General features: G+C 38.9%; 2 protein-coding genes across 4 annotated transcripts in view; both read right to left on the reverse strand.

Moving 5' to 3' along the window:
• Window positions 1-26379, reverse strand: part of LOC128410331 (BLOC-1-related complex subunit 6-like) — a 212799-nt gene that overhangs the window by 97650 nt on the left and 88770 nt on the right. The window lies entirely within an intron of this gene.
• Window positions 1-26379, reverse strand: part of RNGTT (RNA guanylyltransferase and 5'-phosphatase) — a 116473-nt gene that overhangs the window by 16116 nt on the left and 73978 nt on the right. For all 3 annotated transcript variants that reach the window (XM_053381442.1, XM_053381441.1, XM_053381443.1), the window contains one exon: window positions 4013-4113. In XM_053381442.1, the coding sequence (XP_053237417.1) occupies window positions 4013-4113 (101 nt within the window). The remainder of the gene's footprint in view (window positions 1-4012; window positions 4114-26379) is intronic.

Genomic DNA, 26379 nt, shown 5'->3' on the forward strand with positions numbered 1-26379 from the left:
CCAAACTCCCCCCCCCTCTCATCTTCCCATGCCCCCTCTCCCCAAATCTATTCCCAATGGATGAGGAAAACCCCATTGGGCTGTGTGAGGCTGCTGCTGGGCAAAACCTTGCTGGGCAAAATCTTGCCAAAATCGCACAAGAACTTGCGAAGTGCACAAATCCTGCCTGAAATGGGCACTGATGCTGGTGGTGAGATGGGCTATGCAGACGGGAGAATGGTATAGGATTGTGACACCCCCTTCCCATTTCCTGTCTTAATAAGGCTTACTTGAGTTTTCAAATCTAAGCAGCTTTTTATAAACTTATTTTGTTCCACATGCAATGACAAGGATGATCACTTTGAATTTAGGGGTGCTTAAAGCATCTAGGAAACCTATCTCTTTCAATTCAGTTGGAAAAATATGGAATAAACTGCTATATTAGCATTACAACAAATATACTTCTAAGTTTACTATGCTTAACCACTATGCTTTCAATTAGGTAAGGAACAAAAGAAAACAATTAAAACTGAAATCCTACATTCACTAACCAGGAAGAAAGGCTCACTGAACTCAATGGATCTATTTCCAAGTAGACACATACAGAATTACACTGTGAGATGCATGCAAAATAATTTCTCCAAATGTGTGTAAACAAATAAAATGCACCTATCAGATGGTGCCTGAAAACTGATTGTTCAGTTTGGTACCATAATGACCTCATTGCACTTGATTGAGGATTTCTACTTAATTTAAATTATTCGTGATCAAACCGTACTACAAAGAAATTGCCTTGTCTACCTCAGACATCACCCCAAAGATCTAACTCACACTGGATGATAATAAACATTTTCCATCTTTATTTTTTGCTTAAAAACTGGTCAATGAGATAATAATTCATATTTCACTTGGCCAATTAAGATTCCCTTCTCAATATGATCAGTGAGTATCATAAGTAATCAGCCTTTAGGGTATTCACAGTATTGTGCATTCCAATTTGTTTCACACCACTGGAGCAAAACAATTTACATTCCTCATTGCAGAAAGACTCCAAGATGGCATTAATTCTCCTCTCCAGCTAAATGCTGGTCCAACCGGGTCATTTGCTCTGCTCTGGGATGCTATAAAAGCAGTAATTTGTGGCCTGTGTGTTAATAATGTTGGCATGCCAAAACAAAAACAAAAACTTTGGGAAATGGAAACTCAATTCAATTAACGAAATAATGCATTTAGAAAATAAGCATTTAAATACACAGATAGTAAAAAGTCATACCCTAATCCATTGTGAAAATGTACATTTTTATCCTATTTTATCTATAATCTATCTATCACTGAATCATTAAATAGCATAAACAATACAGATAGAAACCCATTTAAATCCATGGCACAGCCCACACCCCTACATTAACAAAAAGCTGTTTTCTTTAAAAGGACAATGAAAAAGAAAAAAAGCGTTATTGAGTGGCTTGTCACTAAAAACATGCACTTTCAGAAATGTACAGGCTATAACTAAATCTGATACTTTGTAGGAACTTGTTTAAAACTATAAGATAAGAAAGAAAAATGTGTTTTTATAAGCCCAATTTGGCATCAGATGTTAAAATCCTAAATTGCTAAGTATAAAATAAACCTTTCCCCATCTGAGCTAGAACAAAAGGAAATGCACTTTAAAAAATGTTAAAGATACTTAAATGGTTGGCACCTCCATCTAAGAAGGTGAAGCATACCTTCCATACTGGGGTGGGGGATCATTCTCCCAAAACTATCCAACATTTGTCCAGTATGTCTGGAAATTTCACGTACTCAAGACTGATTTGGTTGCATTCTTCACTGTCTCTTCTGCTTGATTATACACTGTAGTAGTGAACAAAAATGCTAACAGGTTGTTTACTGATGCAAGTTCAGTAGTCATCTATGAGGTAGTACTTCTGCCCTTCTCTTGAGGGGAGAGAGTTCTCCCTTTATACATGCCTCAAGAGATAGATGACATGCACCTTTCTGCTCAGTTCCTACAGGATGTAAGACTGCACAGAATGACCACTCAAAGATCATCACTTGCAAGGAAGAAGTTGTTTTTCTTCTTTGAGTGAGAAGTCCACAATTGGAGCCTTAGATGCCAGATCCCGGGGTTGAGTTCCAAACACTACTATGTGTAGGCACAGAACCATATTATTATGCCTTTATCGTGGCAAAACTGGTTCCTGATAATTCTGTAATATTTTGCAAAATATAAAGGTTTGCAGTGCTTGAACAGAAGCAGAAATTCTGCAGCAATAAATTATTATTTATCAACAATTACTGTTTGATAGGTTTTGTAAAAGAAAATTATTTCAAATAATTAAAACTAGCTGGTTACAATGTTAAACATTCACATTAAAAAGTGAAGTTATTCCAGTTCCTATATTACATACACATATGTAGTTTAGCTCTAACAAAGACAAGCATATGATTTTTCACACTCATTAGAACCACTATGCAAGATCATTTGTATCGTCAATGACAAATCTGCAGTTATTAGGCTAGCTTATTCCTACCACTGCCATTATTTTAAAGAAACTGACAGTTTCTTTCTTCCTTTCCCTAATTTGAATGAAATATCTACCACATAACTCTGCTTTTTCATCACGTCAAGGTACACACCTGATTTTGGCAGACCAGAATATAACTTTTCTAATTTTAAGACAAGCAAAAAAAGCTACTCAGGATATTGCAATTTTAGCAAACTTAAGAATCTGTGATCCCTATACACGACCTCCCCCAAAAGTTTATTAAACAAGAGCATTTTTTGCATAGCTCTAGAACAGAATGAGCAGATTCTTTGCTGCTCTAGAATATCAAATGCTAAAATGATGAGCCCCTCCACTCACACTTTCAAAGCACCTTCCCATAATTATTACAGAATGCTTCTTTGTGTCCATCCATTGAAGCCGAGTGCATCTAGCCATCCTTTCCCAATCCTTGTGCCTTGGAAAGTCCAACTTAAAGCCACTGGCAGGGCTTGAAAAGAAATCCACAGAGCCTCATGCAATATCAGGACTAAATAAATAAATCACTATTCCATGATTGCCTTTCTACCCTCATCCTGAAGAAGTGAGGAGCCTTTTTCAACCTGGGGGGTCACACTCCCTTGTGGCTGACCTTGTGGCATGACAAAAGAGGGCAGGGCAAAGTTTGTGACTTTCTCCTTTTCTCTGGAAGCTTCCGTGTTTGCTGGGTGTGCCTCTACCTCCTCTTTAAGCTGTCTCTATCCTCCAGATGAGGGACGCGGGAGGCGCTGTGGGTTAAACCACAGAGCCTAGGACTTGCCGATCAGAAGGTCGGCGGTTCGAATCCCCACGACGGGGTGAGCTCCTGATGTACGGTTCCTGCTCCTGCCAACCTAGCACTTTGAAAGCACGAAGTACAAGTAGATAAATAGGTACGCTCCAGCGGGAAGGTAAACTGTGTTTCCCTGTGCTGCTCTGGTTCGCCAGAAGTGGCTTAGTCATGCTGGCCACATGACCTGAAAGCTGTACGCCGGCTCCCTCGACCAATAAAGCGAGATGAGCACCACAACCCCAGAGTCGGTCACGACAGGACCTAATGGTCAGGGGTCCCTTTACCTTTTCCTCCAGATAGGCTTGTTTTTTTTCCAGTGTAAGAGCTGTGGTAGCTTTCCCTTTGTGAGCCTTGCTGTATTTGCTGGCATTGATGATGCAGCTACTCAAAAGTGGCTTTCTAAATTTGGCTCTGTTAACCTGGCACAAGGGAAAGCTTTGTAAGAGAAAACTTGGGGATGGGGTGGGGGACTGCTACAGCAACACATAAAGTTCCATTGCTGCTTGGAATTAAGCATATGCTTCCTCAAGGCTAGAAATTATTTGGAACCTACAAAGAGTCTGAAGAATTGCTAAAGAGGAATCTTGAAATAACTCTGGTTTCACTCAGCTTCCTCATCCGCAGCCCACTTGCCTGCAACACACCTAATAGTACACAGTCCACTTATATATAAAAATGAGGCTAAAAATAAGATGAATGGGAAGAGCTTACATACCCTTCTCCACCAACTCTTGTTATTTTTAGACGAAAATCCACCGAATTCAGACTGGGTGGCTTCCATTTCAAAATGTCATCACATCGTCCCGGCTTGTATTTCTTAAAAAAAAAAAAAGAATAAAAATTAAAGGAACGTTGTTTTGTTTTTAAGCCAGCATTTGATAGCTTGTCAGATATTTCAGAATGGCCATGTCTGTACTGTAACATCCCAAAATTCATGACTGGTGCTTTAACATGAAGCAGGAAGTAATCAGACCTACTAGACAATGGCGCCATGCTATACGGGATTTTACAAGCCTCTTCTGTAAAATATATGTTGCCCCTATGATTCTTCTTAATCTGCTAAGGGGGATATTTGGGGATCAGTGCACACAGTTGTCATGTGGTCTAAACGGTCAGATGTACTAAATGAATTAATGAAATGGCTGAGTTGCCCTCGCCTTGCCAAAGCCATTAAGTTACTAAGCAAACCTGGTATGGCTAACGATGGATGTTTGTACCTTTATCCCAAAGCTGGTTTGTTATAAATGTAACACAATATGCAATTCAGAAAGGTAACAGGATAATAAAACACACAAATTATATCTTCTAAAGATAAGAATCAGCTTTCATAACACTGTGATTATTTCAAACTTCTGCATAAGTGTGTCAAAATAAGGATGGAAGTTTGAAAAAAACAAAAAACATTCATGTCATAAGGCAAGCTGAAATTGGGTGGGGAGAATCATTTTGCAAGCATTTTTGCCGTTTCAGGGAGGAGTCATGAAAGTGACTAGAATACTAAGCAGTGTATGCATAAAATTAAAACTCAATTACGATTTCATAGGACACAATGTGAATTATTGTAGGAAGCCACAAGTCAGTGTTCCAACAGCTCTGGCTCTAGCAACAGCATCCTCAGTAACAGTTTTGACAACAACCACCACCTTCCTGCATGGGAACATGAATACACCTCCAGTATAACCAAACACACCAAAATGTAGGTTAATGGAACAGAATACTCTTGGAGGAGCCACATGTGAACACAAAAAGAGCCCTGCTAAAGCAGACGAAAGGCCTACCTAGCCCAGAATCCTGTTCTCATAGTGGCAATCTGTATGCATATGGGAATCCTGAAAGCAGGAAATATGCACAACAATACTCTTCCTCATTTGTGCTCCCCAGCAACTGGTATTCAGTGACATATTGCCTCCAGTCCTGAAGTTGTCTACAGCTATCATGACTAGCAGCCACTGATAGCCATTCTCCATAAATTCAAACCCAATTCAAAGTGCTTAAATAGCTCAGGACTGCAATACCCCAAGGACCACCTCTTTCCATATGAACCTACCTGGACCTTCAGACCATCATCTGAGGCCCTTCTTTGTGTGTCCTAGAGGTCTAGAGGGCGGCAACACGAGAATGGGCCTTCTCTGAACTGTGGAATGCTCTCCCCAGGGAAGTTCACCTGGCGCCTTCATTATATACCTTTAGGTGCCAGGCAAAAGGGTTCCTTTGTAACTAGGTCTTTGGCTGATTTGATTGACACCCTATGCCCTTTTAAAATGTGGGTTTTTAGGGGGGTTATTAGGTTGTTTATATTTTGATTATGTATTTTGTGGTTTTATATTTTGATTTTGTTCTGTGAACTGCCCTGAGAGCAGTGGGTATAGGGTGGTATATATATTCAATAAATAATAATAACAATAATAAATTTGTCTAAAACCATTTTAAAGCCATCCAACTTGGTGGTCATTATGTCATCTTATAGAAGTAAGCTTCTTAGTTTAACTGTGAGCTAGTTATGTGAAGTTATGTGAAGAAGATTAATGAAGTGGTTTCAGTTACTCAATTTCTTTACTTTTTATGTATCAAGTTTTATTCCCCATCTAAAAAAGAGTATCTGGAAAAGGTATGACAAACAAGGAACTCAAATGAATGTCTACCTTAGAACGAAAAATTTATTTAGAAAAAAGATGGCTGGAATTGGGAGAGGGGAAATCATGATATATCATGATTGCATGATTATAGAAGTGGGAAACAGATAAAGAAACTTATCTTCCTCTCTCATCATATTCAGACTCATTTCTCCCACGCAACAGAAGAAACTAAGGAAATGAACCAGTGTTTTCATAAGCAAATCCCATTGGATGCAATCTCAAGGTCTGAATGGCTCTCAAAGTAAATGTTATGCAAGCTGCTACTTATACTTCATCTCTATACAAAATATGGAAATCTGTAGGTAGAATCTTGAAGCAGTATTTGGCAGAGCATGTTTATAGAGATTTGACTGCAGCTGTCATTCTGGGCATGTTCTTGGTGAGCGGCTGAAATAGCCACAGGTTTTTCTTGCATTGGGTAAAAGCCTATGAACCTCCCCGCCACTTTTGCATTAAAAAATAATAATCAGTTAACAGGTTAATATAGTATGCTATGCATGGAACATGCTCACGCCCCTAATTCTTTATAGCCCTCAGTACATCAGTGCTTTAGCCTGCTGCAACATGTCCCACCTCCATCCAAGATGTTCAACAATTATGCAGAGTTTACTGACATGCGTTATATCCAATTATGATCTTCCACGGATGGAAGGCTCTTCAATGCAGTGGAAGCTTCAATCAGCAGGACAGACAATGAGGCTACTTTGGCAATTCCACGCACCCCGGTCTGCACCAGAGTTGGGGGGTTCTTTGGAACAGCATACAAGGTGGTGCAGGGGTCTGCTGGATCTACAACAGTCACTTTCCTCCCCATCTAACTGACATAAGTCTCTCTTGAATCATAGTACCTTATGTTAGTGGAAGGTCACCACTAGCTACAGCCTAGTACGATCCAATGTATGACTTTATGGAAAAGCAGAGAGAATGTAATTTCCTTCCTACTGGTCTCTCTAGCCAACTAACAAAAAGTGCCTGGTGTTGTTTGGGAATTCTAGGAAACAAAAAACATAGTGCAGTTTTGAAATCAGAGGTTAAAGTCAGTGTTGTTGTGAAAGGTTCAGTCCATCATCTTGATTCAAAATGGTGCCATACATAACCAAACATAGACAAAACCTGCTCCTTGATCTCAGAACCACCATGTAAATTTGGTTGTGATATCTTACTAGGTATCCAAATGCATACAGAAGAGACAGAGAGACAACCAACTTTCCAAAATATGTATCGGATGCAGTCATTTGTTCCCCCAGCAAACTAACAGCCAACACATTGTGATGTTCTTCCCAGGACTCCAACAGACATTCTTCTTCCTGAATTTTACTTGTTTGAGCATAGTCCTTTATTTCCATCTACTAAATATTGCCACCAACAAATGTCTGTATATTTAAAGCTATGGTTTTTCCAGTAGTGATGTATGGAAGTGAGAGCTGGACCATAAAGAAGGCTTATCGCCAAAGAATTGATGCTTTTGAATTATGGTGCTGGAGGAGACTCTTGAGAGTCCCATGGACTGCAAGAAGATCAAACCTATCCATTCTTAAGGAAATCAGCCCTGAGTGCTCACTGGAAGGACAGATCCTGAAGCTGAGGCTCCAATACTTTGGCCACCTCATGAGAAGAGAAGACTCCCTGGAAAAGACCCTGATGTTGGTAAAGATTAAGGGCACAAGGAGAAGGGGAAGACAGAGGACGAGATGGTTGGACAGTGTTCTTGAAGCTACCAACATGCATTTCACCAAACTGTGGGAGGCACCATGGAGTCACGAAGAGTCGGACACGATTAAACAGCAACAACAACAAATATTGCCAGTCACAATATTCAAAGTCATTATGAAGAATGTATCCTAATAGGCACTACCCAATTTTCTGGCAAAAGCCTACCCAAACTCATTTACATGCAGTAGTTAAGTCTGCATTTTTGCCACCTGAACTACCATATTCCTCTGAGTCCTATTTAAACAGCTGTTAGGAGATTTTACATGCAACATGACATCAAGTAATTAAAACTGTTGCTTGAACATTATTACTGTAACATTACATTAGTTAACTTGTATGCCTGAGATTTCTAACCTTAAAAATTAAACACAGTTATTCAACTTATATAGTCCATGCAGAATTTCAGATAAAAAAAAGAAGTGTTCAACTTGACTGGGAGAGAGTGAAAGTTCTTATATTGGAGGTATGCTATCTCAGTGGAAGAATTCTGGGGAATTTTATAGGAGCTTATACAGAACTCTGGGTAAGGCTGCCAGGATATGCTATCACTATTCCTGAATGAAAATTCACTTATTGCTTCTTTGTGGTTCTGCATTACAAGTGATGGATAAACTGTCTTCCACTTTCTTGAGCTTTCTGCTGAGGAGCTCTTAATAAGTTTCCAAGAACCCCCAGGATTCCTCAAAGCAAAGTTTGAAAACCACTAATTTAACAGGCCCATTTGCTTTTAAAACAAACAAAACCACCCAAAGCTGATACCTGAGTGATAAAAGACATTATAGAATATGAAGATTCATTCTGACATTTTTAGATATAAGGCTCTTTAATGACACAATTTCTGCCAAGAACTGCAGTCTCTCCATTCCCCCTTCATAATTGCTAATAATTAAATGTTATGATTTAAATTCTAAAAACTGTACTATTGTAGACATAGCAGTAGCTGAAAACTGTTGTCCAGACAAAGCCAATCTTTAAAATGTTCACATTTTAAGTCAGAATAAGCACATCCGACCAGAAATAAACATGGCTAATGAAGACAAGACTTCACCTCTGCTATGAAAGGATGAGTGTTTGCAGCTCAATCTGTACCTGCCTATCTTAGGGCCAAACTAGACACAAGACCATTCACGTTGTTTTAAATTATTTTTAAATGGCCATTCATGCAAATTGTCAGAATGGAGGAATGGGCACTTTCCCCTAAGGTAATAGTAGGTGGGTAGCAGTTTTTAGATTGGGACCACAATAAGGCAAGGGTTAAAGCCCCTCTACTTATCCCAATCTGGGACCCTGAGACTATTTGCTAGGGGGCGGAATCACGCATTCCCTCCATACCTAAAATTTACTGTTAAAAAGCCATCCATGCAATTTCAGTTCCCCAATCCTCCTATATACTTTCCCCATGCTAGCAACTGCACTGCCAGACATAACTTCATGTCAGTCTCATAGCTACCTGCAGGTTCTCTTTTGGTTTATCCATGTCTATGATATCAATATCCTGCTTAAAAAAAAAAAATCTCACACACTACACATCAATGTGAATGTTACTGATATAAAAGTATCCCTGGTGAAGGTAAAATTGTGTTGGAAGCCCTACAATATGCTATGGCAGGGTCAGCCAGCATAGTGTCCTCCAGAGGTTCTTGGGACTACTGTGACCATAATCCCTGACCAATAACCATTCGGACAGGGGGTGATGGGCGTTGTCACCCAACCACACCCGGAGATCGCCACATTGACAGCTCCTAAATCACTACAGGCTTTATCAAGAGAGCACAAACAATGTCTGCTGCCAAAAGGCCCAGTGCCTATGAGATTGCTGGGGATCCTTCCCTAGAGATCCTCTTCTGTTTTAGTTTTACCTTAATATAAGCTTTTTGCCCCCCAAATTTTAGATCCTTTGTGGATCATTCCCTTGACCCATGGCTTCTAAAGAAAATTGCGTGTTTACTTTTCCTTATCACCAGCTTCCCTGGAACTTATCCTAAAATAGCCAAAGTTTTATTACATAAACAGAGTTATTATGATGGAAAAACGACATCTTAAAAGGTGTTTTCTTCAACTGAGAACTCTCCATTACACCAGCAATCAAGGCCAGCCTTGAAACTAGCTTTAGTTTGGGTTCTAGAAGTCTGGGCAAAAGAAACCAGCCAAATATGGGCCCCACACTTTCTTCTTTTTCTTCTTCCAAATAAAGGCCCAAAGAGGTATTGATTTGGTGGTAACCACTTACCTCCAATGATGTTAGAACCCTGCTGACTTCTGCAATGCGTTTCCATATATCTCCATCTAAGATAAAGCATATTAAAGCTTTATACCTCTGGAAATATTTTTTTAGATTGGAAGAAGAATTCCACAACTAGAATAGCACTCCCGGGATTTGGAAATCCAGGACATTAATCAAATCATTTAGGCTGAAAAATGTTTTGGACAAGCATTTTCTCTGCTTTATTATCTAAACAAAAATTTGCCCATACACCTACACTTATGACAGCTAGTCTTAATCAGTAGCAATCTGCCTTGGATTGCCATTGTCCTTACCCTTAACTGTCCATGAGAGGAGAGAGGGAAATCACACACAAGATAAATTACTTCCTCTCAAAGGCTGAGCCATTACCATGATTACCTAATTTGCCCAACCTTCCAGAAAGACAAAAGCCAAACCTTCCATTCATTAGTCTCACTTGGTCAAGTCCCTTTGGCAAACAGCTTCTGGAGGGTGAAGATCCCCAGTATTATCTCCATCTACATTAAATAGCATTCAGCTGCAGATACCACAAATGAAAGAAATTCTCACAATTTAACAATAGTGCTGTCTACTGCTATGCATTCCATCCATTCCCTAACTCCATGCTTCTAAACACAGCGTGAAGTAAGTCCCCACACTTATGCACTTGGATCATTACAACCTGCAAATTTAGCATAGGAGACTATGGTTTATTTCCCTTCCTTGATTGTTTTGATTGCAAGAAACATAGTTAAATGGTGGTGCAGGGTAATGTTACTTTGCAAGGGACTGCCATCTTCCACACACTTATGTAGTAATAAGTCCTATTGAACCCAGTAAGACTTGCTTCCAAATTGCACAGGATTGCACTGTAAATTATCTTTCAGCTCTGATGACCTTGGAGGTCAGCAGTTCAAATCCCCGTGATAGGTTGAGCTCCTGTTGCTCGGTCCCAGCTCCTGCCAACCTATCAGTTCAAAAGCATGCCCTAAAGTGCAAGTAGATTAATAGGTACCGCTCTGGCAGGAAGGTAAACGGTGTTTCTATGTGCTGCTCTGGTTCACCAGAAGCGGCTTAGTCAGGCTGGCCACATGACCCGGAAAAAATGTCTGCAGACAAACACCGGTTCCCTCGGCCTGTAAAGCGAGATGAGTACCGCAACCCCAGAGTCCTCTGCGACTGGACTTAACTTTCAGGGGTCCTTTACCTTTACCTTTTTAAAACATTCATTTAGACTATAATTGCAAGAACAACATGCTTATCTTAAAATGAAACGGTCAATTCAATAATTTCTATTGCCCTCCCATACCTTTCCCTCTGGCTTCTGGTAGGTAGCCATGTTGGTCTGACGCAGTCGAAATAAAAAAATAATAATAATAAATGTCTAGTAGCACCTTATAGAGCAACTAAGTTTGTTCTGGTATAAGCTTCCGTGTGCATGCACACTTCTCTGGCCTCACAGACACACCAGCACATTACAGGTTAGGGAGGTTAATCTGGAGGCCATTTTTGGGATCTCTCCGCAAGCCTGTGATTATATCTGTGAGATGGGATTCTGTAGAAAAAGATAATGCTAAAGCTGTTGAAACAGTCTCTTTGTTAAGCAGTGCTTTCTTTTCTGGGGGGACGCAGGGGTACGTATACCCCTAAACATTTTGTGAATCTAAGTTTGGCCTCACTGAGGGGCAGTATTTCAATATGAGTAGGAAAATGAGAGTACTCCTAAACATTTTTTAGGGAAAAAAGACTGTTGTTAAGTTAATGGCTCTAGTCATGTCTGTTAAGTATCTTTTTGCATAGCTAAAGAACTGAACTCGTGTGACCATAGAAACTAAAGAGCTGGAGCTCTTTCAAGAAAGTGGGTTGAGGGAGGGAGGCCTTTCCCTGGCTGGAGGTTATATCATTCAGAGTGTTGAAGCTGTACAAAGCAGCAAGAAATTCTGAACTGGGCAGGGAAGAGACAGTAGAGGCTTGACATGCTTTCTGAGCTGAATCCAAAGCTATGGGCTTGGGGGTGAGGTCCTATAAAATTAATGGGGAGTGAGATCTGTTAGAATGTTAAAGCCAAAGACCTTCCATCCTATGCTAAGCCTTTATATGTGTATAAATAAAATCATATAGCATGAAGATACAAGGATCTGAAGTGATCTTCAGTGTAAAAAAATGAAAAATTATGTATGTAGTGGCACCCCCTGAAATCTCTTACACTGCTCAGAGATTAGGGTGCACACAATTTTATATATATATATATATATATATATATATATATATATATATACACACACACACACACACACACACACACACACACATTTACATTTCAGAGATACAAGGTCTAAAAAATTTCAATTTAGTTTTGTAGTTCTTAATGAAAGGGATCACAAATATATGAATGTGCATTTTGCATCTCTCTTCCTCATATAAAGGAAGGAGGTACGCATTATTTACTGGGATCTTTTAGGAAGTTTACTATGTGTCACAGAGAGTGAAGTGATATATTTTAATGTTTCTCTCTGTGAAAAAATGCTTCTGCTTGTGGCATATAGGGAAGCTAGTGGGTCTAGAGCAGGCGTGGCCAAACTCGGCCCTCCAGCTGTGTTTGGACTACAACTTCCATCATCCCTAGCTAGCAGGACCATTGGTCAGGGATGATGGGAACTGTAGTTCAAAAACAGCTGGAGAGCCCAGTTTGGCAATGCCTGGTCTAGAGACTTATGCATTGTAATCCTCATGGTAGATCGAGTCTGTACCGTTTAGAATGTCAGACAGAGAAAAATGAACACATCTGATTTTAAAATAATGTCTATTGTTCCAGTAATTGCACAAAGCATGATTGAATTTCATCAGTTAGAGAGGATTATGCACCTTTATGTAAAAGGTTTTATTGGGTTTGCAGGGACTCCAAACAACAATGGCAAGGAAATAATATTTAGAAAATTACAGTAGGTATTACAGCTTGGACTTGCAACGAAATGTTGTCGTCGACAGTGCTTCTGTTCAGACTTCCAACCACTCCATTACAGTGCCTGCAATGGTCAGTCAGCATTCCATGCCCCTTGAGCCCACCTAGTCCTCCATAAGCTTTTTTGGGCTCCCCACCACTACCTTCAAGGTTATGTGTCTAAATATCTTCTGTACTTCTGCGAAGCCTAGAGGTCCCCTCCCCAACCTGCTGATATCAGCCTCCTCTGTGTTGATGGCGCTGACAGGCTACATAAGAAGTGATACACAGAGAACTGAGTGCACTATTCACGTATATACTAGACTTGTCAATACTTTGAGATATTTCAATTGTTCCTTAGTCTTCAGGCAAAAAGCATGTGATCAACACATTTTTATTGTACATTATATTTGTAATTACAGCAGTTAAATGTCTGCTTCTTACTTGCCATAATTTAAACTCAGAGCTCAGGCCTCATTAAACATCTCATTTCAAAAGCCTACTAATAGCTTTTCTTGATATTCCACTGAGCATGACAAAAACATGACAAATTTTTCTCCATAGCTACCTTCATTTAAATATTATAATTAATCCCATTATTTATTTGATATGATAGGAGAGGGGTTTTTTTGGTTTTTGTTTAATTGTCGCAGTCTAAACTTTGTTGTAGCATTCCAATAACACCTGTACTAGTTGGTAGTAAGAATCGAGACCACAGATAATTAAATATTTATTTATACTTTTGGCTTTGATAACAATCTGACAAGTTTTGGCAATAAGTTAATAATGAATATGTGAAATATGGAGTGGATGGGAAATTGTATGTAAAGTAAGAAGATATTCTTTATTCTATTGTGTTAGATAAAAAAAATTCTTTCTTTTGGTTGATTTGTTTTATATCTTTGTATTAATGGATGATGAAGAATGTTTCTTTTGTTTATTTCATTTAATCAAATAAAATTATATATATATATAAAGGAGAGTTCACAGCTGAAAACCTTCAGACTTAAAGCAGCTACAAAAATTATCAGTGTTCATTTTCTTAAGCTTCATGGTTTAGCAAGTGGTCCTCTATCCCAGTGTTCCCCAACCTTGGGCCTCCAGCTGTTTTTGGACTACAACTCCCATCATCCCTCGCTAGCAAGACCAGTGGTCAAGGATGATGGGAATTGTAGTCCAAAAACAGCTGGAGGCCCAAGGTTGGGGAACACTGCAGTCTATCCCATATGATCATTAAGACAAATGGCAGTAGGAACCGGAAGAAACTGTTCAGTAAGAGAAAGGCTAGAAAACAAGATGAGTGCCACCTTAATTCCAATGGCTAGTATGATAGTCCTGCTGCTTTGAGACAAATGAAATAACCAGCAGGTAGGGTAAATGTGTTAGTATCATTAAAAACTGAGTAATTAAACTCCATTCTAATTTGATTTGCCAGTTTGCCAAGCACTCTTTCCCTGAGTTATGAATAAGGTTAAGACCCAACAATCCTGTGGAATGCTTCCCAATTTGGTCATTAATTGCATTAGTTAATCCCCAAAGATGAGGTGGGGAGATAAAGTTAAGAAGTTATGTTTGGGTTATAGAGTTGGTTAAAGTACATAACACGCTGAACCCTAGTAGCTAAAACCACTAGTGGAAAATGGCTGCATGATCTACTGCCACCACAGAGTGCAAAATCAGTCATCGACATAGTCTTCATCTTTCTGAAATATCAGCCTTCACACATATGCAGGGCTCTGTAGACTATCCTGCACGGCTGCCTGTGTGCTCAGTTGTACAGCTACAGCTATGAATGCTGTCACTTTATCTCATTGTAAAAATGAGTAATAAGTATTTTCAAGTTCACCACCTTCAGCATTAAGAAAGCCTTAAGAAAATGGCTCTGTGCATTAGTTTCCCACTTTGCCTTAAAAGTGACTTTTTCAAGCCAGTATCATTTGACTGATATTTTACTTCTTTACTGTACTAAAACTCTAACCATGTATGTGTTTCAATAGCAGCATCTGAGTACAGTCGTGAAATACACATTAGTCATTCCAGCCCTATTAAACACAAAACTGCTCTAGGACCATCTCAAGTGATCTGAAAGCATACAAAATACAAAACAACGACTCAACTGACAATTGCTTTGATGCAGAGATCAGAGCCACAGCCCACCAATTAGAAACCACTGTATTTCCAGCATGTGTCCCTGGTTCAGAAAAGGGCAAGCTATTAAATCTGTATACTTTGTCCTTTTGGTTGCACTATTCTCACCCAAACCACAGGAGGTGTTATTATATCTACCATTCCTTCTGCACCTCCACTTTGAACAACAATTTATGGAAAGGAGAATAAGTGATGGATTGGTTGCAGGTCCTCCAAAATACTCATTTGAATCATCTGGCTTTCCTCCTCAATGTATGTCATCCTTGTGCCAACCTTTAGTTAGTCAGTAGTCTAACACTGTATAGTACTGGCAGAGTGATGCCACAGACAAAAATGGCAAGACATCACCTTCAGGTAAAGAATAAAAGGCTCCCCACCTTTAATTACTTTTACTCAAGTAATAAGGAGATTGTCTTTTAGTCACTGCAGTCCATTCCTAATTTGAATACAAAAGCATCAGACTGATTACTAGACTACCTTATTTATATATTATAAATATATTAATAAAAACAAGACCTACGTAAACAATGATAATTAAGCACTGTGTGCTGCTCTGTTACGAAGAGCCCAAATTACGGTTAGATTTGCAGAAAACAAGGGACAAGCTGTTTTAATCACTAGAAGACCTTGTCCCCTGATGGCTTCATATTCTTTAAGCACTGTACAACTTAAATTCAAATAATCTCACAGCGGAAACAAAATCATCCTTTCAAAAAGCATATTCTGGTGTATAATTATGCAATGATGAGTTTTAATTACATTAAATTCATATGCTGAGTTCTAGATTAAAATTGCAAAGGATAAATTTAACCTTGGTTAATTCCACAGGAATAAATTGGTCTTCAACAGGCAAAGAGTTAATATAGAGGGGAACACATGTAATGTCCCACTTACACTGCTAAATCATTACATTCAGGAAGATATGGCAGCAATATTTCTTTATAAACCGGGGGAATCTATCTACTATCTACTATAGTTCAGTGATTGGAGCCCAAGATCAAAAAAAGCTCATCTTCGTTTAGTGCCATTCACACACTTTTAGGGTAATACAAGCAACAACAAAAATCTCACTATTTAAGGGTTTGCAGTCTAAATTTTAAAGTGAAGTGAAGACAGAAAAAGGTGTGAGGGGAAGGGTAATAAGGGAAGGATGAGAGGAAATGCAATTCAATGTAATTACGTTTCATTTCAATGGGGGGATGTGGGACACAAAGTTAGCGGCCAACGGCTTTGCAGTAAAGGCTTGTTTTTATTAAAAAAAGGAATGGGGGACGTAATACACAGGAGGAAGCTTTGGGGTAAAGGACCCCAAAAAAGAGAATTGGTAGAATTGTTTAAGAAATAAGATATGGAGCAGCTGAGGGCAGGAGAGCTGCCTGACCAAAGGCCTCAAATACAGCTTTATATTCAGCATACCAGATTAAATTGTCCAGCAGCATCTGACAAAGAGCACTGAAGTTCAAACCAGCTGTTTCATGATTCCATCTCAAGGTCTACCTCTATGACAACAAAAATCTAACAAAGCAGTTCTCAAGCTTCCCTCTTCCCACACACCACGGATCATTTGAGACTGGCTGGGGGTCTTTGTAGATCACTTAATGATTTTTGTTTTAGGAATCAAAGCACATGCCTTACTAATACAGTAGAATCATTTATTATGTGTGGGTTTCAGATACGAAAATCATGTACAGTGGTACCTCTGGATGCAAACGGGATCCGTTCCAGGGCCCCGTCCGCATCCTGAAGCCAACGCAACCAGCGTGCGCATGTCACGATTCGTCGCTTCTGCACATGCACCCGACGTCATTTTGAGTGTCTGCGCATGCGTGAGCGGCGAAACCCAGAAGTAACGCGCAACCCGAAAATGCTTAACCCAAAGCTACTTCAACCCAAGGTATGACTGTATAAACTAACCCTTGGAGCCACCCCGCGGCTAGAGAGTAAAAGGGAGAGAGAAGTCCTAGTACTCCAAGCAAGCAAGACAGAGAGGTTAAAACAGGCATAGGCAAACTTGGCCCTCCAGATGTTTGGGGACTACAATTCCCACCATCCCTGACCACTGTTCCTGTTAGCTAGGGATCTGGAGGGCCAAGTTTGCCTATGCCTGGGTTAAAAGCTCTTTCTTGCCTTGGGTAAACCAAGTGGACCTGACGCAAAAAAGAGATTTTAAGCTCCTGCTTTGCTTGCTAGGCAAGGCTCTCTCAGCGCATCAGCTTTGGAACCCTAAGGCTGATTTGTATGCCCAGAGCTGGCATACTGAGCAGGCCTTGCCCTGCAAGCAAGGTGTATCCCGATCATACCTGGTGCAAAAAGGGCTTTTGAGCTCTCCTCATTGTTTGGATTTAACTTGTGCAATTTTAACCCGACTGTTTTCAACCTTGTATGGTTGAAATTGTACAAGTTAAATGTAAGATGGGATCATACTATATTTCACAACTGTAGTCTTGCCTTTCTAGAGCACCAGACGTGCCTGCTTCTGTGATCAAAGTGTTCTATAACCTTTTCATGGACTGCCTGAATGGAGTTCACAGACCACAGTTTGAGAACCTCTCTAAGACATTCTATAGATGCTTTTCTTCTGTTTCTTTCCTTTTAATGTGTGTTCCTCTGAGGGCTGCTTTAAATGTAACTTTTACCAAGTAGCAGAATAATCAGCACCTGCCATGCTATAAAAAGATCAATTGCTGTGTGTGAAGTTGAATTAAAACTGCTGTGTAAGGTGGATGGCTGGGTCAAAATGGGCCTATTCTGTGAATTAAAATGTTGGCTATTGTCTGTATTCCAAATTATTCTGCCCTCTCTCTTTGATATATACTAAATGATTTTCAAGTTTAATTTCCTTTTGCCTTCCCCTTGCTCTGAGCAACCCTGTCAGACTCCAGTGAGTGTGCAATATGGGATAATTATGCTAACAAGATCTGTAAAATGTAATTACTTTTTCCCAGGACAACCTCTGTACTGACGTTCTAATAATGTACACTTACATAAAACTTAAAATGCAGCTGGAAGCTTTTAAACATAAGGGGCTGAGAAGTAATTCCAAATCAAGAAAAAAGGCATCTCCATCGTGACTCATGGCAGTAAAAGTTTACATTTTTGTTAATGCTCAAATGACCACTTGACAGAAACCCTGCTAACAATCACTGTGAGCAAACTGTGAGCCAAACAGCTATTTGAAAATGATCTACATGCCTATATAAGATAGGACCCCCCCCCTTTGTTATCTGTTTTCATACACAGAAGAAATTGGTTTAGTTAAAAAGTCTTACTTTTCTTTTGCTACACCTGAATCTAGGTTAATAGTAATAATAATTTATTATTTGTACCCCAGCCACTCTGGGCAGCTTCCAGCATATATAAAAACATAATGGTTATATTTCCACCAATTAATCTAATTTTTTTCTGGGTTATTAAAATGTCTGGCCAAACAAAACCCTAATAGGTATTCAAACTGAATTATATTAATATAATGCAAAGGGAAAGTTATGGAAATCTACCTGAAGAGCTACAATAATTGCTAAATGTTCATGTCAAAAAACTGATTGTGGATCTTCATGAACATCAACAGGTTTGGAAGGAATGAAGGGATTGGAAGGCAGCAGCTACTTGAGCTGTTTACCAGTCACGCCACAATAGTTCTACAAGTGTACAGGGTCAGGACAATGTCTGGCTTGTGATGCTGACATTTTGGGTGTTCACAAGCAAAATTTGGATGTAAGAGTTTTCATGATCTCTCTAGGACAATACTGTGTTTTAGCGAAAAGCTTACCATCAGGACCTTCAGAAAAGTCATTATGGGACAAACTGTAGGACCCACTGAACATTTCAAATAATTGGACCAAATAACCTAATAAAGGATAATGAACACTGTGGGATGGCTGAAATTAAATTAAATTAATCCTAAGGGTAGTGGTGAAGGAAAAGGGGGTAATATTGCATTCACATTTTTAAAAAAAAGCAACCAGTAATTTAATGTCCCTGATCCCTAATCTGAAATGTTATCATCTTGTTCTTTTCCTCTCTATTCCTTCTACAATACAGAAATGCTGAAAAGAAGCAACATAATTGCAAGTTTGTGACTTTTTTTCTAGAGAGGAAAGAAAACTGTTAATAGGAAGGAGGAAAGAAAATCTTTACGTGCCAGCATCAATAACCAATATGAAAGTATCATTAACAATATAGAGGATGCACTTATGACAGCAATTAGAATAATTTCAACATATAAGAATTACAAGAGCTGCCAGCAGATTCCTATCACATTTGTCATAATTACCTTTCTAGGAAAACTGTTACCATATAAAGTGGCACCCATATAAATGTACCTAACTACTTCACCTCAAGGTGTCGTTTTAAAAAAAGACAGAGAAAATTAAGATTTTATAGTCTTTTACATCAATTTATTGATTACTTCACAAAACATTGTCTGGCAACTCAGTTTAAAGGCTTTCTTTTCTCTAACTCACAACTTTGCAATAAAGCAAAGATTTCAGTTGCATGTCTAGCTACCTGTTGTTTTTTTCTTAAGTTAATACTGAAAAAGCAAAAAGTACAATTTAATTTTAAAGGAAAAACAAAAGTACAATGCCTGGGTGTCAGAAGTATTCTGTAATATTCCACTGTATTAATTTTGCAGCGCAAAACACACAAAAAGGTTTGAGAAGAAATATTCCACCACCCACTATGCATGTCAGAGGACAAAACCCTTTGCAGGTTGAAGGCCTATCAACATTTGCAAGCAAATGTCATGGAAACGAAAGCTCTCTCCATGGTAACATCATCCCTGGAACAGCACCTAGCCACAACAACATCGAACATACTGTGACCTTGTCCCGGAGCATAACATGTTTTTTTTATTCTTCAAACTACTCACAATATTCAACGTGCCTGACAACTGTACAAATTTAATCCATTAAATTTCAAATATGCAAGTTTCAGTCTGAAGCTGAATATACACAAGAGGAAGCTGATGAGCTGTTATAAAAGACAAGTGTGAAGAAAACAAGGTGTTGACAAAAGTTATTTATCCTTGGTCCTTAAAGTATCAAAGCTTCGGTACATGTTTCAGCTCGACTCATAAAGTATACCACCTCTTACACAAGCAAAGTTCAGGGCTCTCTCTGTGGTGCAATACTATAGAGGGGTATGGAATATGGCAATGGGCACAAAATTCACTCCTGGGACTCTCAGCCCCAAACCCTCCCCCACTGTTTTAAAGCCAGTTTCTAGCTGCCATAGCTTTTAAAGGTATGCTTGAAAGTATATGAACAAGGTTGGCTAAAATCTCAAAAATCAGAGAGATGATTCAATAAGATGTTCAGAGGTTGGCTTGAGGTGGGGGGGGGGGGAGATCTCCAGCATTCTTGTCCTTGCTACCACGGCCAGAAAAGCCAGTGTTCTGCAAAATTATTATTATTTTGCAACCACAACTTCCTTCCAGGTTAAAAAAAAAACCCTAATCTTTATTTGCAGCATTAAACCATTAGTTTACATAATGTCTACATGTGACAGAATTCACATTTTGAGACTTTGGGTTGCTGCGGGACATCATTTCAATTTCTTTATACACATGGATCTAGCAAAGCGATTGTTCCAAAGTTATAAATATCACGAGGATGATGACTTGCTAGAAACTTGCATGTTGTCATCCACAACTTAATAAACTCTTACCTTTCAGGGCTTTTGAAACTACAGAGAACATTTGTTCAATATGTTTATTATCCTTCCTTCTTCGATAATAATAAAAATAACAATAATAAAACCTCAAGGCAGCTTGCACAAGAAATCCATATAGATGAACTAGCTCAATACGAAGATTAGAGCTCAGCTAATGATTTACTATAAATAATTTATGACAAGTTTAGCTCCCTTTCATTTGCAGAATATTCACAACCTGATCAGTCTGCCCAAACATGTTCTGAAATGTCTATGAATATTTTAGTTCAGGTTTTAAAAAGCCAAGTCTCTTGTGATTTACATGACAAATCATCCAAACTGCACTGTATCGATCCTGGTCTGTAACTAGGTGCTCATGCACACACATGTACTCTAGGTGTACTCTAACCATGTTCAGTAAACACATGACGGGGAGCTGTGGGAATAAACAAGCTAGCTCTGTCCCCTGCTTCCATTCTGTGCATAATGCCCACAAGTTGCAGGGCAATCTTCTCAAGTGGGGTTCTTCCTGCCCTTGTAGAGGCTTCCTGCACATTTTAGAAACCCACCATCAATCAAAGCCTTAACCAGTCCACACATGAGGATCACTTTCTGCATAATAATGTGCTGCTACAGAATAGACAAGTACGAACCAACTTAGATAGGGAACCTATTGACCCATGTTTACCTGCTTCTTCTAGCTTCCATCCAGAAAGACAAAACTGTTGTCTACAGCCAAGTCCTACAATATAATCACATCTGTTCAGATCCTGCTCTGGAGGCTAGGACTCAAACCGATGGCTTGAATTTACAAGAAAGGAGATTCCAACTAAACATCAGGAGGAACTTTCTAACAGTAAGAGCTGTTTGACAGTGAAACTTGCTTCCTTGAAAGGTGATGGACTCTCCTTCCTTGGAGGTTTTTAAGCAGAGGCTGGATGATCATCTGTCATGCATGCTTTAGTTGAGATTCTTGCATTGCAGGGGGTTGGACTAGATGACCCTTGGGTCCCTTCCAATTCTACAATTCTGTAATTCTCTGATAAACTCCCCAGCACCCCAATTCCACTTGACCTATTTCCTTTACTGTGGGATGTTCTTATCACTAGAAGCACTATAGCACAGAAAACTCAAAAAGTATTATCAGTGGCAGCAATAAAACATAAAATAGCATGTTTCTGGGAAACTAATGCCATCTGTAGACATGCTGCTTCCTGAACAATGTTAAAAATGCTAATGATGTTCAAGTTTTCAGTACCACTGAGAACCTTATTATAACAGCAGAAAATATCTACTAAAGTTGTATGTCTAAAATGTCTCAAGTTATGGTACAAATATGTACCATGGGTGCTAATATTCAGTATATGGTGAGAAATATAAGCTTGAATGTTTTCTCTTTATTTTTAAAATACATTTTTAGAAAAGAGTTATTGGCAGGACTTCAATTTAGGTTTGATACAAAAACCACTGTGTGACCCTAGATTCTAGGGGAGTCCCTGCTCCACAGGAACTGAGTATAAGATTGACTGGTAGCACATTTGTATGTGTATTGGGAACATTTATAACATCCCAGTGCAATGTATAAGGTACCCTTACTCCCAATAATAAAATTTCGTTGTCCCCGAGAGGGGGCAATGACAATAAAGATATTATTATTATTATTATTATTATTATTATTATTATTATTAAAAATTCTCCCATTTATATTGTGTTTGCCTGTCTTCATTTTTTCTTTAAACAGCTCTTCATATAAAGGAGTCATACATATCTGCATAGGACATTAATCAATTGACACTGATTGCAGGCAGTGGGTATTACAGTGATATCAATATTAAATAATAATAATGCAAGGACATCTACTTCTAATAATGGTAAGTAAAGCCAAATCTTAGCTTTGCATGCACAGTTTCTAATTAACATTATTGAAAAATCTCTTGCCAGCTCACATAATAGTTTTCTTTAAAATCATAAAGAACTAAGAAACATAGAGCACCAATTATACCCTAGGAGGTGGTTTAGGGGAAATTGCTTCTGTGGTGTAGCACAAAACATAACCTTTTGGAGCCATATAATAGATTATTAACCGGTACAATCTGAAGTGCACTTTTACAATGCGGCACACTGATGAATTTGCCCTGCTTCATTTGGTATGATGTAAATAACTAATAGGTCATTATGGATTCCAGCTAGCTGAGACTGTTAAAGAGTATTATAACATATTTGTGGCTTAAAACTAACTTTATTCCTATGCTCCTTTAAATGTATTTAAAAGTGCTGTGAAAGATTTTCTACTCAAAAGTACAAAGAATTTGAAGGCATATTGAAATTTATTCGCTTATTTCTGGATAATACAGCTAGTTTAATTTAATGAGATGTTGGTTAAAAAGAAAAATTAGGAAAATGCACCATTTTAAAGTTTGTGCTGATTAAATGTATTTAAAAGAAATCCTAGATACTGAAACCCTAAAATAACCAAAGGTCAAAAAATGTATTTTGAAACTCGTTCCCGATTAACAACAACAACGAAAAAAACTTTCGTTACAGAATGCACATTTCTAATTCATCTTTCTCTATATGGAGTCAGAAATCACTTTAGGAAAGCTTTATAAATGAAAATAAGCTGTCTTCCCTTTTCAGAGGAAGTCAATAATGCTTCTATGCAGTAGGTAAATCAATTTTGCAGAGACTGCTTACTTAAATATCAAGTGGCCTCAAAAGCCCAAAAAGACATCCCACAGAAGGCTGTAATTTCCAAAGCAGCTAGCTTAAATAATTTTCCTTAAGAGTAAGCATTTTGAGTTTCTCTGACCGGTACCATTTAAAAAGAAGCAAAGATTCTGAAGTATCGGTTTGAACAAAAAAGGATAACACTTGCAAAAGGGGCATGTGAATGTGAATTTATAAATCTGCAGTATTGCTTAGATTGAAAAATGCTCCAATAGTAAAAACTACCACGAAATTGGTACAATTTTCCCTATAAGAAAGATTGTAGATTTATAAATAAGTTTGCATTCTCATTGCAGACATAGCTATTTTAAATGTCTACACTCTCCAAACAAGTGGCAGAGCAGAGAAAAGTGATGAGCAGAATAAAAGCAAAGGGTCTTGAAAAAAAAAGAGAAGAAGAAATAGAAAGGAAGTAGCATCTCATTTTCTGTCCCCACAGTGCATATTAATGTCAACTATGTGCACATTGCAGGCAGGATAGCTTTAAGCACTTCCCTTTGCTATAATCAAGGCACTTGGCGTATTTTAAATGCTATCAGAAATATCTCTGTACAGTGGTACCTCGGGTTAAGTACTTAATTCGTTCTGGAGGTCTGTTCTTAACCTGAAACTGTTCTTAACCTGAAGCACCACTTTAGCTAATGGGGCCTCCCGCTGCCACCGCACCACCGAATCACGATTTCTGTTCTCATCCTGAAGCAAAGTTCTTAACCTGAAGCACTATTTCTGGGTTAGGGGAGTCCGTAACCTGAAGCGTACGTAACCTGAAGCGTATGTAACCTGAGGTACCACTGTACTCTGATAAGGCTATACAGTGGTACCTCTGGTTACGAACTTAATTCGTTCCGGAGGTCCGTTCTTAACCCGAAACCGTTCTTAACCTGAGGCGCGCTTTCACTAATGGGGCCTCCTGCTGTCGCCGTCGCACGATTTTCGTTCTCATCCTGGGGTAAAGTTCGCAACCCGAGGTAACTACTTCCGGGTTAGCGGAGTTTGTAACCCGAGGTACCACTGTAAATAAAATAACAGTACTGGGATGGTCAAACTAGTTCAGGGGTCACATATGGTTCTTTGAGCAATCTAACTGTAGCTCTTGAGCCAACAAGGTTGTCTGTGCATTTTGGAGTTCCTGGCATCCTCCCTGGCACATAAGGCATCCCCTGCCCTCTGCAACCACTTGGGCTGTGGGTGCCATTGGGGGTACAGGGGAAGTCTCAGGAATTCAGCAGACAGAAAAGGTAATTTAAGAGGCAGGCAGTGGGGGGAGGGACGAGAATGCTGAAGTAGCATGGGGTGGGGGAGAGAAGCAGCTGCCTAAAGATGTGGAAAGGAGCAGAATGTCACTGGCTGCTAAAGACTGCCGGGGTAGTATGAACACCATAGAAAGGGAAGAAATGAAAACAAGCCCAGGGAAGAGAAAAAAAGAGGAGTCTATCAAGGCCTGGAAAGGGGTAAGCAGTAAATCAGTGTTGCTCATGGTCACCGTGCAGGAGGGAGGCCCAGTTTATGGGGCCTTCCCCAATTCATCCACCACCCATGATCTGCAGGCCACACCTAGAAAGGGAGATTATTACTCTGCTCTCTACAAGGGCTTTTCAAAGGGCATTAAAACATACAGGAGAGAATTAATCTGCACCTACCCTAGAACTTTCCCTTCCACACATGGCATTAAGGAGGCGTTTGTCTCCCTCCTTCCAAGTTAAAAAAAAACAACCCTTAATCTTTATTTGTAGCATTCAAAAAGGATCTTGTGTAACTATTTCTGCAGGAAATGAGCTGGACCCACCTCACCACCCTGCAGTAACATTTTCTAATTTGATGATGGAGTTTGCAGTGGCATCTAATCCTAATTCATGCAAGTCTTGGGAAATGCCATTTATATACGTAAAGTAGCTTTAAGCATAATATTATCAAGATGTAAAAAAAAAGCAAGTATGAGGAAGAAAATCAAAATTTAAGCCAGAATGGAAGATATTGTATTCAATGTTAAAGGAGGCACAGCCCTGTGAAATGTATCATCACAATAAAGGAAGCAACTTAAAATCCCACTATGATCAAATAACAAAAAAAAAGTTTTATCTGAATGCCTTCCTGGATCACAGTTAAGGAGAAATAATCTAACCACATTAAAATTAAGCAGTCAACAAACCTGACTTTCTGCATTCATTAGAGTAGCTGGCCAAACTGAAATCAGCTGATAATATTGTATATCAATCTAAAAATGAATTAATGTTTAACTACTGTGTAAAGGTTGTGCACATCTTGTGGCTCTCAAACTTTTGATGGTTGGCATCTGTGGCTCAAAAGGTCTGAAACTTTGGCCACAGTGGTAATCTATAGTTCACAAGATCATGTTGGCAATGTGGGCTCTTGTGTTTAGATGGACATGGGAAAGGATATAGACTTGAGTATAATACAACAGCACAAAATTACCCAATTTTCTATGGTGGATTTCCAAAGTTTTAAAGATTTGTACACTTGAAAAGCAACATTTATACCTACAAGAATATCCAGAAACAGGATGAAAAAGATACACTAAGAGCCTTGTGTCTTCTAAAGTTTTAAACATCACATGATTAGCATTTGCAATCACTAATACATATTGATATAAAAAGATGGACAAGATGTTTCAAAACTGTCACTGAAAATCAAAGACAGATGCAGCATCTTGAAATATATATGTGGGATTGGGGGTTTCCAAAAGACTAATTTTTCATTGGTTATTTAAACACAGTGACCTAATATGGGTTCACTATGTGTTACAACTTATGGAAAATAATATGAGAGATCTGGCTTCTATCTTTGGGCTACATAGGTCAGACTGAATGCCAACGGTGCTCCAACACTACAAAAGGCTGTACAGTTATCATAAATCCAGACTAAGCTAACTCAAGGTGTCATATAGTTAAAATACTCTCTATTATTATTCTAGCTATAGCTAACACATTAAAAGCAGAAGGACAGCTCCATGCTACTGTCTACTGTACAGTGTCTACTACAACAGAGAATTAACATTTTTCTCTTACAAATGTTTTTTGCAG

The sequence above is a fragment of the Podarcis raffonei genome, chromosome 3 (assembly GCF_027172205.1).
Source record: "Podarcis raffonei isolate rPodRaf1 chromosome 3, rPodRaf1.pri, whole genome shotgun sequence".
NCBI classification, from domain to species: domain Eukaryota; kingdom Metazoa; phylum Chordata; class Lepidosauria; order Squamata; family Lacertidae; genus Podarcis; species Podarcis raffonei.